Source organism: Mobula hypostoma, chromosome 28 (assembly GCF_963921235.1).
Source record: "Mobula hypostoma chromosome 28, sMobHyp1.1, whole genome shotgun sequence".
In the NCBI taxonomy this organism is placed as follows: Eukaryota; Metazoa; Chordata; class Chondrichthyes; order Myliobatiformes; family Myliobatidae; genus Mobula; species Mobula hypostoma.
Window position 1 is genome coordinate 11,402,719 of NC_086124.1, and position 14,944 is coordinate 11,417,662.

The window sequence follows — 14,944 nt, forward strand, 5'->3', positions numbered from 1 at the left end:
AACAATGATGTCATCCAGTCAATACTGAGTGCCTGCGCTGCCTAGACCATAATTCTCTGACAGAATGTAGGTGCAGAAGCTACTCCAAAAATAAGCCTATTATACCGATAAAGCCCTTTGTGAGTACTTATGGTGAGCAACACTTTGGACCCTGCTTTCATCTCCATCTGCGGGTCAGCCTCAGCTAAGTCACTTTGCTGAAGTGTTTCCCTCCAGAAAAGTTTGCAAAGATATTTCTATCTCAGTAGAGGGTATTGATCTACTTTCAGTACTGAGTTTAAAATCACCACAGATCCTGACAAACACATCCTTCTTGGCTACTGGGACCACAGGCTCCACTCAAACTTGTCCATGGGCTCCACTCAGTTTCCATGCGACCTTGCTCACTGACTACTTTATCATGGATGGTATTAGGAACCAGGCGGGCTCTGTAAAACTTGGGTGTACCTTCCTTAATTTGCTTTCAGTTCACCCTATTGGAGAGATGTGGCATGCAAATGGTGGATGGATCGCCAATCGAGTTGTAGTTGTCTCAGCCAATTGCGGCCCCACAATGCTGGGCCTCCTGTTTTTACCACATACAAACCCAATGTGGTTTGTTGGTTGTTGTATTTCACTGAATATCATCCCCACAGGAGTTATCTATTCTCCATTATACGTTCTTAGTTCGATATCTGCAGACTTCAGTTCAGTATCTTTGAAATGTCCTTCAGACTCATTTTGTGGAATGACTGAAACAGCCAAGCCTGTGTCCAATTCCATTTTAATTAATTTGCCTTTCATGCTCTGGTGGAAGCCATTCTGCATATCTCTTGTTAGAGATATTTTAAGTCTCAAGGCTACCCTGTCCTGTGTCACTCTCGTCATTATTGTATTTTTCATCAACAGCATGCAAGTTAGTGCTCATTTTGAAACTGCAACTTGACTTTTTATCTTTTTCTCTTCCCTGTGCAGCCTGTTTAATTTTGCCTGCCCAACATGCTTTTTGTATATGTTTTACTTTGTTGCATTTTCTGCAAGCTTCACCTTTAATTCAGCTTTGGTCTGGTACATGTGAGCCCCTGCTACAACGATAAAACAATTGTTTGGCCAGGCTGGATTTTGTTCACACTCACTTTCATTTCTGACTGTAACTCAATTGCATCTCTGGCTGCTGTTTCCATTGATACAGTGATTTCAGCTGTTCTTTTAAACGTGAGTTGTACTCCGTTTAGGTTTTGTGTTTTTGAATGCGTTCTTGTAAGATTGCACAAACGAATTAATCTCTCAGCACATCATTAAGCCCAACACTGAACTCATAATGCTCGGGAAATTTCTTCAATTCAGCCATGTAAGCTGAAAAGGACTCCCCTTCAAGAGAAAATGTGCAGAAGCTGGAAATCCAAAGCAATACACACAAAATACTAGAGGAAAATCTGCGCTTAAAAAAACTCTATCGTCTCTCTCTCTCTCTTCCCTCCCAAAGAAAAACATGTTGAGCTTCAATAGGTAGGTAGTTGTCTCGGGTTTGTTTTAAAACTTCCTCATTGCCACTGTTATGCTTTTAACTCAAAAATAAATCAAAAGAAAACCACAGGAGCCCAAGATAATTTGCCTACGTAGTTTTTCTTTAGTGAGGTGCTACATACGATGTGGGGGCATAATGATGTATGTCATTCACATACTTTTTACATAAAACCCATTATGAATTATGTAAGTAAAAAATGCTTTATCAAACAATATTTACTATATTACTCAAATATTACTGAAGTAATACAGTACATTCTTCCCTGCTTAGCTATAAGCTCCAACTCAATGTAGAATGCACCTCAACTCAAATATACAACATATTACTTGAGTCATACGGTGCAGAGGAGATTTACAAGGATGTTGCCTGTATTGGGGAGCATGCCTTATAAGAATAGGTTGAGAGAACTCGGCCTTTTCTCCTTGGAGTGACAGAGGATGAGAGGTGACTTGATAGAGGTGTACAAGATAATGAGAGGCATCGATCGTGTGGATAGTCAGAGGCTTTTCCCCAGGGCTGAATTGGCTAGCACGAGAGGGCTTAGTTTTAAGGTGCTTGGAAGTAGGTGCAGAGGAGATGTCGGGGTAAGTTTTTTTATGCAGAGAGTGGTGAGTGCGTGGAATGGGCTGCCGGCGGCGCTGGTGGAGGCAGAAACGATAGGGTCTTTTAAGAGACTCCTGGATGGCTACATGGAGTTTAGAAAAATAGAGGGCTATGGGCAAAGCCTAGGTAGTTCTAAGATAGGGACATGTTTGGCACAGCTTTGTGGGCTGAAGGGCCTGTATTGCGCTGTATGTTTTCTACGTTTCTATATATACACAGTATATTCTATTATACAATTACTATATCGACATCCACAGCATAGTAAATTTTAAATTGTCCAATTTAGGCCTAAAAATTTAATTGCTGTGGAGGATATCTTACTCTTGTGGGATAATACAAGGGCAGGGGTCGCTACATGTGAGAACGTTTCAGCTACTGCGCAGTGTGGCCACAAGATGCATTGCTGGAGGGTGCCAAGTTTCCTTGACATAGTCATGATTCATACATCCTGGAAGATTAGAGCAATTGATCTGGGGATATAGTACACTTTGCTCTTTCGTCATGCTGGGTCATACTCCCACAATCCAGTACTTAACAACACTGTGGGAGGGCTTTCACCACATAGTTGTCTGTGGTCAGGAAGACAGCTCACTCCTATTCACGGAAAATTAGGGATGCACAATAAAGGCTGTTCCTGCCAAAGGTCCTTGTGTCCTGCAAGTGAATGGACAAAGATAAATTTAAATAAACACAATGGTTCCAAATGAGTGATTTTAAATTATACTCACAAGGGAGAAGATGTGTAGAGCTTCATTTGCGAGATGTCTTTGTGAGATTCAGCTGAAATAATTGATTGTGTGCTGCAGGAAAAGAAGTAATCTTCACAGCCATTTTCAATGATCAGAGGATGGGATTTGTATGGGTCAAAAAAGATCTTTTTTGGAGTGACATACAGGATTCCCATTACAACACCCTGCAAACAGATCACACAGTGCAAACACAATGAGAGATTACTGACCAGTATCACAGTATTTTGTTAAGGGACTCAAAACATCGTAGCCTATAATATAAATCATTTATCTTTGACAGCTTGATACTAAAGTTCAAAGTAAATTTATCATCAACGTACCATATATATGTCATCATATACAACCCTGAGATTAATTTTCTTGTGGATGTACTCAATAAAACCATAATAGAATAATAAACATAATAGAATCAATGAAAGACTGCACCAATTTGGGGGTTCAACCAGGGTGCAAAATACAGCACACTGCAAATACCAAAAATTATAATAATTAATAAATAAATTAATAAACAAAAATATCAAGAACATGATATGAAGAGTCCCTGAAAGTGAGTCCATAGGTTGTTGGAATATTTCAACAATGGGACAAGTGAAGTTATCCCCTTTGCTTCAAGAGCCTGACAGTTGAGGGTAGTAACTGTTCCTGAACCTAGTGGTGAGAGTCCTGAGGCTCCTGTACCTTCTACCTGATGGCAGCAGCAAGAAGAGAGCATGGCATGCACTCTTCTGTACTAGGATTGCTGTGAAACTATTTTGTTATTACATCATTTGACCATTAAAATAGTTTATTTATACTTCTGAAACAAAAAAATCCTTTTCAAATTTACAGACAGAATTATCATTTTATGCAAATATTCCCTTTAAGCCAAGTCCCATTCTTGCTGTTTAATAGGTTCACTCAGATAACGATCCTAAGATGATATTAGAAGATAGGCCCTGAAGATAACGCATAGCAGAGAAATGTCAATCTTGTGAAATGGTCAATTTTCTTCTTATTTTCAACATCTATCACTTCCCTGTAAGACTCTCTGTGCACTTCTAGAGTAATATGCCTGCACTCAGGTGTGATTTCAATAAAGATAATGCAGGTGAAGTTATACCAGCACATATTCTGGAACAGGTGCTGTCCAGGAGACAGCCTCCCATGCCCTAATACTGTCACTTCAATAAATACGAATCAGTGATGAAACCATTTTGTGTAAAGTATGCGGAATATTTTCTGGCTGTTACATGCCTATAACTTTCAGAATGTTAAAGAGGGATACCTTTTTAAAGTTAGTTCTGTTGTTATAATTAAAAGATTTTACCTTTCTGTCTGTGAAATACTTGCAACAGATTTTTAGGAATCTTTCGGAAGTAGGGATTTCAGCCCTGATTTGACCTGAGGAGCTGACAATCTGTGAGCCGCACCACTGCACACTGGACATTTCTGCAGAATCAGCATCCTGAAAATTCACAGAATGATTGTTAGTACAATGAGTCAATGGTCGTGCTGCTGCCATACTGTTCTAACGAACCAGGTTCAATCCTGGACTTTGTCGGGGTGTGTGTGTGTGTGTGTGTGTGAGAGAGAGAGAGTGTGAGACAGAGTGTATGAGGATGAGAGAGAATGAGTAAGTGAGAATGTAAGAGTGAGAGTGTTTGAGAGAGAGTGAGAGAGAGGGAGGGAGAGTGAGTGAGAGGGAATGAGGGAGGCAGAGGGAGAGTGAGAGGGAGGGAGGGAGTGATTGAGAGAGGGAGTCAGTGAGGGGGAGAGAGTGGGGAGAAAGGGGGGAGAGAGGGGTGGAGAGAGGGAGGAAGAGAGGGAGTGAGTGAGAGTGAGAAAGGGAGGGAATGAGGGTGTGAGAAAGGAATAGAGTGAGGGAGACAGAGAGAGAGCGAGATTGTGTGTGGAGTTCATATGTTCTCCTTGTGACTGTGTGGGCCTCATCCCACATCCGAAAGGTAGGTTAAATGATCACTAAAAATACTCTCTGTGTAGGTAAGTGGTAGGAGAACTGGAGGTAACTCTTGGCTGTGTGAGAAAGAATAATGTACAAGGCACTAAGCCTGGGCAATTGAACTGGTAGGATTTCTCTGAGAACTAGCACAGACAGAATGGGCTAAACAGCCTCCTTCTATGTCATGAGCAGATATGAGAAACACACCCATTAGTTCTCCCATATGTTTGAAACACATAGCTTTGGAATTTAATCATTCCAACAACAGAATGCATATTTTAAAAAATACTTCGTGGTGATGGTGGATCATGGGGATATTCATTCTCAGACCTCACTGGGAGAAAGCTGGCAGCCATGTTTTCTACACTTCACCACAGATTAACCCAAAAGTAGGTCTTGCAAGTACAAATGCATGTCATTTTCCCAGGTGAAAGCTGATCTGAAGGTCTGTGCTTGGGCCTTTTCCACTTTTACATATTACCTAGGCTAAAAATGGCCAATCTGTTGTCAAAATAGCTGTGTGGTTATGACTGCTAACACATTGGCTTGAGGTTTATTTCCAATAAGAAGAAGATAAACACCTACACTTGTCAAGATAATCTAACAACAAACAAGGTACTGAAGGCACTCAGTGGGTCAGGCAAAATCTGTGGAGGAAAATGGATAGACAAAAGTTGGATTATGCACATTGGCCACCCATGTCCATCCACAGATCCACTGACTTCCTCCAATATCTGTTTGATGTTCCAGATTTCAGCATCTGCAGTATTTTACATCTATGGGATCTCTACCACCTTTTCTTTGTACAAATAACACCATGGATAAATAGTGCCACCTTTAGACTTCAGTGCGAACAGAAAATACTCTGAAAGGTATGCATTGTATCCAAAGCAACACACACAAAATGCTGGAGGAACTCAGCAGGTCAGGTAGCATCAATGGAAATGATTAAATAGTTGACGTTTCAGGCCAAGACCTTTCCTCAGGACTGGAAAGGAAGGGGAAAGATGCCAAAATAAAAAAAGGTTGGGCGGGGGGGAACAGGAAGGACTCTAGATAGAAGGTGAGGCCAGGTAGGTGGGAAAAGTAAAGGGCTGGAGAGGAAGGAATATGATAGGAGAGGGCAGTGGACAGTAGGAGAAAGAGAAGGAGGAGGGGACCCAGGGGAAGTGATAGGCAGGTGAGAAGAGGCTAGAGTGGGGAAATAGAAGAACAGGGGAGGGTGGGAAAGTTTTATTGTTATTTATTTTTTATTTTTTTCACCAGAAGGAGAAATTGACATTCATGCCATCGGGGTGGAGGTAACCAGACAGAATACAAGGTGTTGCTCCTCCACTCTGAGGGTGGCCTCATTGTGGCACAAGAGGAGGCCATGGATCGACATGTTGAAACGGGAACGGGAATTGAAATGTTTGTCCACTGGGAAGTCCCGCTCGTGGCAGATTCAGTGGAGGTGCTCGACCAAATGGTCCTCCTATTTTCAATGTGTCTCACCAACGTCAAGGAGGCCACATCAGGAGTGCTGGACACAATAGACAAACCCAGCAAACTTGCCTCACCTGGAAGGACTGTTTGGGGCCCTGGGTGGAGATGAGAGAGGAAGTAAATTCTGCATTTCTTTTTTCTTTGTTCCTTTGGTCTTGGAACAGCTGTAACCACCAATTTTTACATTTCATTACTGACTTTCAAACCTCTGGATTGCACAAATACAGTATTTCATGTTGGCTATTATTTAACCCTCGATCAACATAAAACAGATGATTTTGTCATTTTCAAACTGCTGATCATTGTACCTTACTGTAGGAAAATTGACTGCTGTGTTTTTTTAAAATTCCAACCTATAAAATGGTCCTTTATTGGCAGCAGGCATGAATGGTAGTGTATAAACACGTCCTTTTCCTTCAGGTTGGAGGAGTAACACCTTATATTCTGTCTGGGTAGCCTCTAACCTGATGGCATGGATATTGATTTCTTCTACCAATAAAAAAAATAAACAAATAAATACTTCCCCCCCCCCAGTCCCTTTCATCTATTACCATGGAAGTGTTTCTATGTACACGTGACAAATAAAGCTAACCTCTTTACCTTCAAATTGGCCCTCATAATGTTACTGCCTCTGCAGTTACCCCAAATATCTACATCCTGTCTGAAGGTAGTATTATTGTAACTATATACAGCGGATTCTAGTTAACTGGGACACATCAGAATCAGTACATTTTGGCTGCAATTAGCCAAAGTTTCATGGAAATAGTTAAAAAGGTATAAAAAAGACAAACTGAGTAACAACACACAGTAACATTGGCCTTTATACAATGCTATCGATGATTCATTTCATTTTCATTTTAATATTCAAGACAACTATTGATACCTTCAGATTCTTCATGGTTCCTATCTTGTTGTAGTAGTGAAATTGTTTCCATTTTTACTCCTGACCGTTTCTGGCACTTCCAAGCCTGAATGCTTGAAACCATGGTGAACAAAATAGTTCCGATTCGTCTTACTGCTCATTTCTTGCCAACTACTAGTGACAAAAATCACTACTTTTTGAACAGAGTGCACATAACAGACACCATTTAAAACCTGTTCGCTCTAAGCACAGCGAACTGTCTAACGGCTATGTAAATGCACATGACTGATGCTAGTTAGCTGTTTGGCAACAGTTCCCTGCTCCAATTAACCAGCACGCTGGCTCAATAACTGAAAGGAATCCTGGTTATTTTCTCAATTAGCCTTTGTTCTTTACAAGTTGTCCCAAATAAGTGATGTCCTGATTAACCGAAGGCTCAATTTAACTGGAATCTACTGTATTAATATTACAAGTATTAACTTTTTATATCAGGGTATATAATAATTTGGGCTCTATTTCATTGGTACTATCAGTTTTCTTATTGTGACTCTAGGGCTAGTAACACTTCATGTATTTTCCCAAATTAAATATATTCTGTTTCTATTTTTAAAAATTGACAAGCTTTCTGTTTCTCCTCACCTACCATTTCCATTTCCATTGTCTGTTCAAATTTTGCAAGGTATCTTTCTAACTCCATCCACTAAGAGAAATTAAATGATTATTTTTAGGGAGGCCTGCGTGAAAGCCAGGTGAGTGGGGGGAGGGATACAGGAAATTAATCAGCACCACTTACCAAGAGTTTGTCGTATTCAGCGTCGGATGAAGACAGACTTAGAGAATGGGTTGGACTTGAGGACAAGGGGCTGTCTTCACTCTGTGCAGTGACAGGAAAAGGAATGTACAACCGCTGCAGGGGGAAAAAATTATTCAGAGTTTGTTCACTTAGGCATAACATTGCTTCGCCACTGATCCAGATCTGAAGTAGGTGTAAATGCAACATCCTTGTCAATTTTCTATTCAAGACAAGCAAGACAGGGCACCACTGCTCAATACAAAAGGACATGGCTTTAAGGTAAGGGGTGGGAAGTTCAAGGGGGATATTAGAGGAAGGTTTTTTACTCAGAGAGTGGTTGGTGCGTGGAATGCACTGCCTGAGTCAGTGGTGGAGGCAGATACACTAGTGAAGTTTAAGAGACTACTAGACAGGTATATGGAGGAATCTAAGGTGGGGGCTTATATGGGAGGCAGGGTTTGAAGGTCAGCACAACATTGTGGGCCGAAGGGCCTGTACTGTGCCGTACTATTCTATGTTCTATGAAATGTACTGTACATAATGGGATTTCCATTTTATACCATTTGGCCTCTATTATCTTTCCAACATTTGATCAAAGTTCAAAGTCAATTTTATTATCAGAGTACATACTGTATATATTACCACATACAACCCTGAGACTCTTTTTCCCTGCAGGTATACTCAGCAAATCTACAGAATAGTAACTACAACAGGATCAATGAAAGATCAACCAGAGTGCAGAAGACAACAAACGGTGCAAATCCAAATATAAATAAATAGCATAAAAAATGAGAGTATGAAATTATAAGACAAAGAGTCCATAAAGTGACACCAATGGTTGTGGGAACATCTTAATAGATCAGTGTCGTTATCCCCTTTTGTTCAAGAGTCTGATGGTTGAGGGGTAGTAACTGTTCTTGAACCTGGTGGTGTGAGTCCTGAGGCTCTTGTACCTTCTACCTGATGGCAGCAGTGAGAAGAGAGCATGGCCTGGGTGGTGGGGGTCTTTGGTGATGGACGCTGCTTTCTTTTGACAGCGTTTCATGTAGATGTGCTCAGTGCTTGGGAGGGCTTTACCCGTGATGTACTGGGCTGAATCCATTATCTTTTGTAGGATTTTCTGTTCAAAGGCATTGGTGTTCCCATACCAGGCCATGATGCAGCCATTATACATCTGATAGTGGAGACTTAGCAATGCACATACCTGCCCAGGGACAATACTTTGTGAGTAGAGCTTGTTTAGATGAACCAGTTTATTTGGTGTGCTGTTGAACTTCAGGGCTATGCTGCAGAGAGTATCCTCCATTCCTGCCTATAAAGGAAAAAGAATCACATTGTATATCTAACATGAGAAATTTTGCCGATGCTGGAAATCTAAAGCAACACACACAAGATGCTGGAGGAACTCAGCAGGCGAGGCAGCATCTATGGAAAAGAGTAAACAGTTGATGTTTTGGGCTGAGACCCTTCATCAGAACTGGAAAGGAAGGGGCAATAGAGGAGACTATAGGCTGACATGTCGGAATAGGAATAGGAATAGGAAGTAGTATTAAAATGGATGACCACGATGAGGGCACATTCAGGTTGGAGGAGCATCAGAACACCTTATATTCCATTTGGGTAGCCTCTAACCTGACAGAATGAACATCAACTTCTCAATCTTCCGGTAATTGCACCCCCCCCAACCATTCCCCATTGTTGTTTTCCTCTCCTTATCTCCTTACCGGCCCATCACCTCCCTCTGGTGCTCCTCCCCCTTCCCATTCTTCTATGGTCTTCTGTCCTCTCTTATCAGATTCCCCCTTATCCAGCCCTTTATCTCTTTCACCAACCAACTTCCCAGCTTTTTACTTCACCCCTCCCCCTCTGCCAGTTTCACCTGTCACCTGCCACCTGCCACCTTGTACTTCTTCCTCCTCACCTTCTTACTCTGACGTTTTATTTCTTTTCCAATTCTGATGAAGAGTCTCGGCCGAAACGTCAACTGTTTATTCTTTCCCATAGATGCTGCCTGGCCTGCTGAGTTCCTCCAGCATTTTGTGTGTGTTGCTTTGTATCTCTATTTCTAATGCACTTATAAAGAGAGACAAATAAAATTATATAATTGGAGAACACTTACTCTATATTCTATTGTGCCTTCCAGTTTCCCTTGGATTAGTTTTCTACTATTATTCTGCTCGTTTTTATTTTCTGAAAGATATAGAACATAAAAAATAGTAAAGTACATGCCCTTGAGCCCATGATATTGTGCTAACCTTTTAACCTACTCCAAGGTCAATCTACCCTTCCCTCCCACATAGCTCTGTTGGAAACCGCTGTTTTTTAAAGTAATACTTGTATAAGATTTGTTCTTTTTAACAAACTCATGTATTTTTCACACTCACTGGTAGAAAGCGGTATAGCAGCTAAACTAACAGTTTATTACCTTTCTCAGTTTTCATTGGCTAAGTATTAGAATATTACCCATACGATGTAATTGTTTTAATTATGTAGCATATTAATTCATTCATTTCTATCTAAGGAATTTTCTTATATATAAAAGTGATAGATTTTTCATAAGCACCATCTTTTATTCCTTTGTCTTAAACTCATTAGCATTATTTCACCTCTTAGAACCATTTCTTGGCTCTTTATTATGTTTGTTCGTATTCTAAAGTAAACTGAAATCTTGGAATTAAGACTGGTTGCCATTTCTGACTCCGGGAAGAACCCTAAGGATCAGAAATATAACAGTCCACAATCCTCCATTTTTCTTTCATGCATGTACCTATGGGATTTTGTGAATAAAACATGCAAGATTCATTTTAAGTGCTGAACAAAAGCCGCAGCCCTTTACTTCCATTTTCAACAAACCAAAAGCAGTCACCTTACACTGACGACATTACATCAGACACCATTTCTTAAAGTGAACACAACTCAATGATGATGTATGTGAATTATGTAAAACATTTTTTATTATGAACATCTGTTGTCTGTCACCCATTACATTACCCTATATACTGTGCCTATCTAAGAGTCTCTTAAATGAACCTAATATTCCAACCAGGTACTTACCACTTCCTGTGTAAAAAAAAACTACCTCTGACATCTCCCTTAAACTTTCCTCTGCTCACCTTAGAGTTCAAAGTTCAAAGTAAATTTGAACTGATGCCCTCAGGTATTAGCCATTAGCCTACACACCTCTATCAAATTGTCTCTATTCCTCCACCACTCCAAAAAGAAAAGCCCTAGCTTGCTTAACCTCTCCTCATATTTAATGCTTTCTAACCATGGCAACATCCTAGTAAATCTTTGGAGAGGGTACTGAGGAGATTTACCAGGATTCTGCTTGGGTTAGAGAGCATGTCTTATGAAGAAAAGTCAACTGCATGTTCTTCTCCATAGATTCTGCCGGGCTTGCTGAGTTCCTCAAGCATTTTGTGTGTGTTGCTCAAGATTTCCAGCATCTGCAGAATCTCTTGTGTTTATGGACTGCTTTGTTAGGTCACTTTGGTGGTACTAAAGTTTTGACAGAACCATCGTGAGTTTGGAGGATTCCAATATGTAATCCAATTCCAGCAGTTAAACTAGGTGAGTGGTCGCAGCTCTATAAAAGAGATATCCCATGCTCACACAACACATCTGCACTCATACCAGCCATTCAGTCACTATGGGCAGGCCCATTCAGTCAGTGAACTCATCTTACAAGGCTCTGGTCCAGACCGTGTTCCATAGGCATCTGAGCATTCTCAGTAGCTATGACCTGCCAGGATAATTTGCATATTTTCTAGTGAAAAGCTGATTAGTAAATGATGGATGATGGAATTGATGGCTTTGTGGCCAAGTTTACGGATGATACAAAGAGAGGTGGAGGGACAGCTAGTTTTGAGGAAGTGTAGAAGGACTTAGACAGATTAGGAGAATGGACAAAGAAGTGGCAGATGGAAAATAGTGTTGAGAAGTGTGTGGTCATGCACTTTGGTAGAAGAAGTAAAAGGGTAGACTGTTTTCTAAATGGAGAGAAAATTCAAAAGTCTGAGGTGCAAAGGGACTTGGGAGTCCTTGTGCAGGATTCCCTAAAGGTTAGCTTGCAGGTTGAGTTGGTGATGAGGAAGGCAAATGTAATGTTAGCATTCATTTCAAGAGGGCTAGAATATATAAACAAGGATGTAATGTCGAGGCTTTATAAAGCACTGGTGAGGCCTCACTTAGAGTACTGTGAGCAGTTTGGGGCCCCTTAGCTAAGAAAGGATGTGCTGAAACTGAAGAGGGTTCAAAGGAGGTTCACAAAAATGATTCCAAGATTGAACGGCTTGTCATATGAAGAGTATTTAATTGTTCTGGGCCTGTATTCACTAGAATTCAGAAGAATGCAGGCAGACCTCATTGAAACCTACTGAATGGTGAAAAGCCTTGATAGAATAGATGTGATGAGGATGTTTCTTATGATGGGAGAGTCTAAGACCAGAGGACACAGCTCAGAATAGAGGGGCTCCTTTTGGAATGGAGATAAGGAGGAATTTCTTCAGCCAGAGAATGGTGAATCTCTGGAATTCATTGCCACAGGTGGTTGTGGAGGCCAAGTTATTGGGTATATTTAAGTAGTGGTTGATAGAGTCTTGATTAGTCAGTGAATGAAGGGATATGAGAAGGCAGAAGATTCGGATGAGAGTGAAAATGGATCAGCCATGATGAAATGGCAGGAGCAAACTCGAGGGGCCAAATGGCCTAAAGAATTGTCAAATCATTAATGTCAATTTAAGCCCTCAAATATTTCCATTCCCATTGCAAATCCTTCCTTTTGTAGTCTGATTAAAATCAGAGAGAAGTTTTACCCAGTTGAGTCAGAAAGTATGATGTTAATTCCGACATGTTCTGAGTCGGAAATGTGGACAGTAAATCATTGGGGTAAAACGATCTCCTTTATGTATCTAACTCAATAACTTATCAGCCCTCAAGAGAATAATTTTGGAAAGGTAAAAATGCACACGTGAAATTAATTTTACTAGTGCCATAAGGATCCCACAAAAATGTTTAAAAACTGGCTTTTGAAAGAAATATTAGATTGACTTTTCTTCATTCAGATCAGGGGTTTCCAGCCTTTTTTATGCCACGGACCCTAACTGTTAGACGAGGAATCAGTGGATCCCAGGTTGGGAATCTCTGATTAAAATGATGAGAACTTGCAGGAACACACAAACTTTGCAATTGACGTGAATTGACCTGTTTGTGCGTAGCTCTATTCAAGGTTCAGGTATCCTAACAAATTTCATTTGTGAAATTCTTCTTGTAATACATATTTCTGTCCTTTTCTAGGTAAGACTTCCAAAATCAAACAAGAGCATGAACGGTAAACACAAGGGATTAGGCAGGCTTTAGAAATGGACTTCAAGCTGTCTGGTGATTTAGTTGCATCCTCACCAGACTTTGGGGCAAGTGGGCCTGGGGTTCGAATCAGCCCAACTCCTTGCACGCTTTCCATCTGTGCTGGGTTGAGTTAGCAATTCGGGCCGATGCGCCACAGGGCGCGGAGAGGAGCAACAACGGGCTGACCGGAAGTGCACTGAGAGCGGTAAGTGTAAAGGAGGGGGGCTTGCTGTTCTGATTAACAACAGATGGTGCAATCCTGGTCATATTACAATCAAGGAACGTGTTTGTAGCCTGGATATTGAACTTTTTGCTGTTGGACTCTGGCCATATTCCACCGAGATGCAACACTGGACGTCATGGGAGGTTGTTCTTGCCTGTGGCCATTGAACTTTGCAGCTCCTCCCGTGGAGGGTCAGACACCCTGAGCCAATGGGCTGGTCCTGGACCTATTTCCATCTGACATAGTTTGCATATTGTTGTTTGATTGTTTGTGGTTTTGTATTTCTATATTTATGCTCTATTCTTGGTTGGTGCAGCTGTAACGAAACCCAATTTCCCTCGGGATCAATAAAGTATGTCTATGTCTATGTCTATTTCTAACAATAAATGGACTCCAGTCATTCTCTGGTTGGTGAATGTACTTCTAAAAATTAACACTTCTAAAGGCTGCCTTTAATAGAGGATTGTTTGTAATTCAAGTTTCAGTGATTCTGGATATACTGTATGAACATGTATAGCCAGAGAGATGACACTAATTAAACAGTTCGGATAAAAGTTCAATCTGAAACAGTAGCTCTGTTTCTCTCGTCACAGATCTTCACTGACTGCAGTACTTTAGATCTCCAGTACTTGCAGTTGGTGTTTCAGTTTATGAGTAAACTTACTGCTTTTACAACGACCACTTTTTGTAATCTTTTTATGTACTCGAGCGATTCCCTCTCTCTTTCAATGAAGAATGTGAACCTGTTCATGCCTGAGACAGGGGATTTGCAGAAGATTGTAACATTGGGACAGTGAGTTGCTGGTCTCTGCTCTCATTGTTGTACCAACCTCTCGGCTGGAGGGGGTGAGAGAGACGGGAAGAGAGACGGGGGGGGGGTGGGGGGGAGAGAGAGAGAGGAGAGAGTCTGTCTGTGCATTTTGTGTGTGTAGCTTGGATTTTCAGCATCTGCAGATCTTCACTTGTTTGAAATACCAAAGTGCTGGTTTGTGGACTGTAGTTTGATGGACTGTGGATCAATGGACTGTTTGGGGTTTCTGCTACTGCTTGCAAGGTTGGTTGGGGGTGTGGGGGTGGAGTGGGTGGTCGATGCTTTTTGCTGATGCTTGTGCAAAGGGAGCAGCTTCAGGGCTTCGATGTTTTTATCGTTCTTTGAGTTTCTTTGTCTCATGGATGTCTGTGAAGAGCATGAATTTCAGGTTGTATACTGAATACATTCTCTGATATTAAATGTACATTGAACTTTGATCATTTTAACTTATCATTACATTGGATTTGACACCATTATGTGCATTTGGTGTCAAATGGATCATGTCATTTACGACATGGAAGTCCTGCGATTGTTTCACAGCCACAAGTCTCACCTGCTAAGCAGAGTGATTCCCTTGGTCAGGGAAGACGTTACCCCATTCTCGATGCTTTATACCTTCAAAACAA

The 14,944-nt window shown here is 41.0% G+C and overlaps 1 protein-coding gene across 3 annotated transcripts in view; it reads right to left on the minus strand.

Annotated features, from left to right (window-relative positions):
* The window catches only part of si:ch211-15d5.11 (nuclear receptor coactivator 7), a 110,314-nt gene that overhangs the window by 72,611 nt on the left and 22,759 nt on the right, over positions 1-14,944 (minus strand). For 2 of the 3 annotated variants that reach the window (XM_063034678.1, XM_063034679.1), the window contains 5 exons: positions 10,058-10,128; positions 9,143-9,250; positions 7,939-8,052; positions 4,166-4,303; positions 2,839-3,023 (listed from right to left, as the gene is read on the minus strand). In XM_063034678.1, the coding sequence (XP_062890748.1) occupies positions 2,839-3,023; positions 4,166-4,303; positions 7,939-8,052; positions 9,143-9,250; positions 10,058-10,128 (616 nt within the window). Of the gene's footprint in view, positions 1-2,838; positions 3,024-4,165; positions 4,304-7,938; positions 8,053-9,142; positions 9,251-9,859; positions 10,012-10,057; positions 10,129-14,944 lie in introns of all 3 variants that reach the window. The other variant, XM_063034680.1, reaches the window with a different exon arrangement.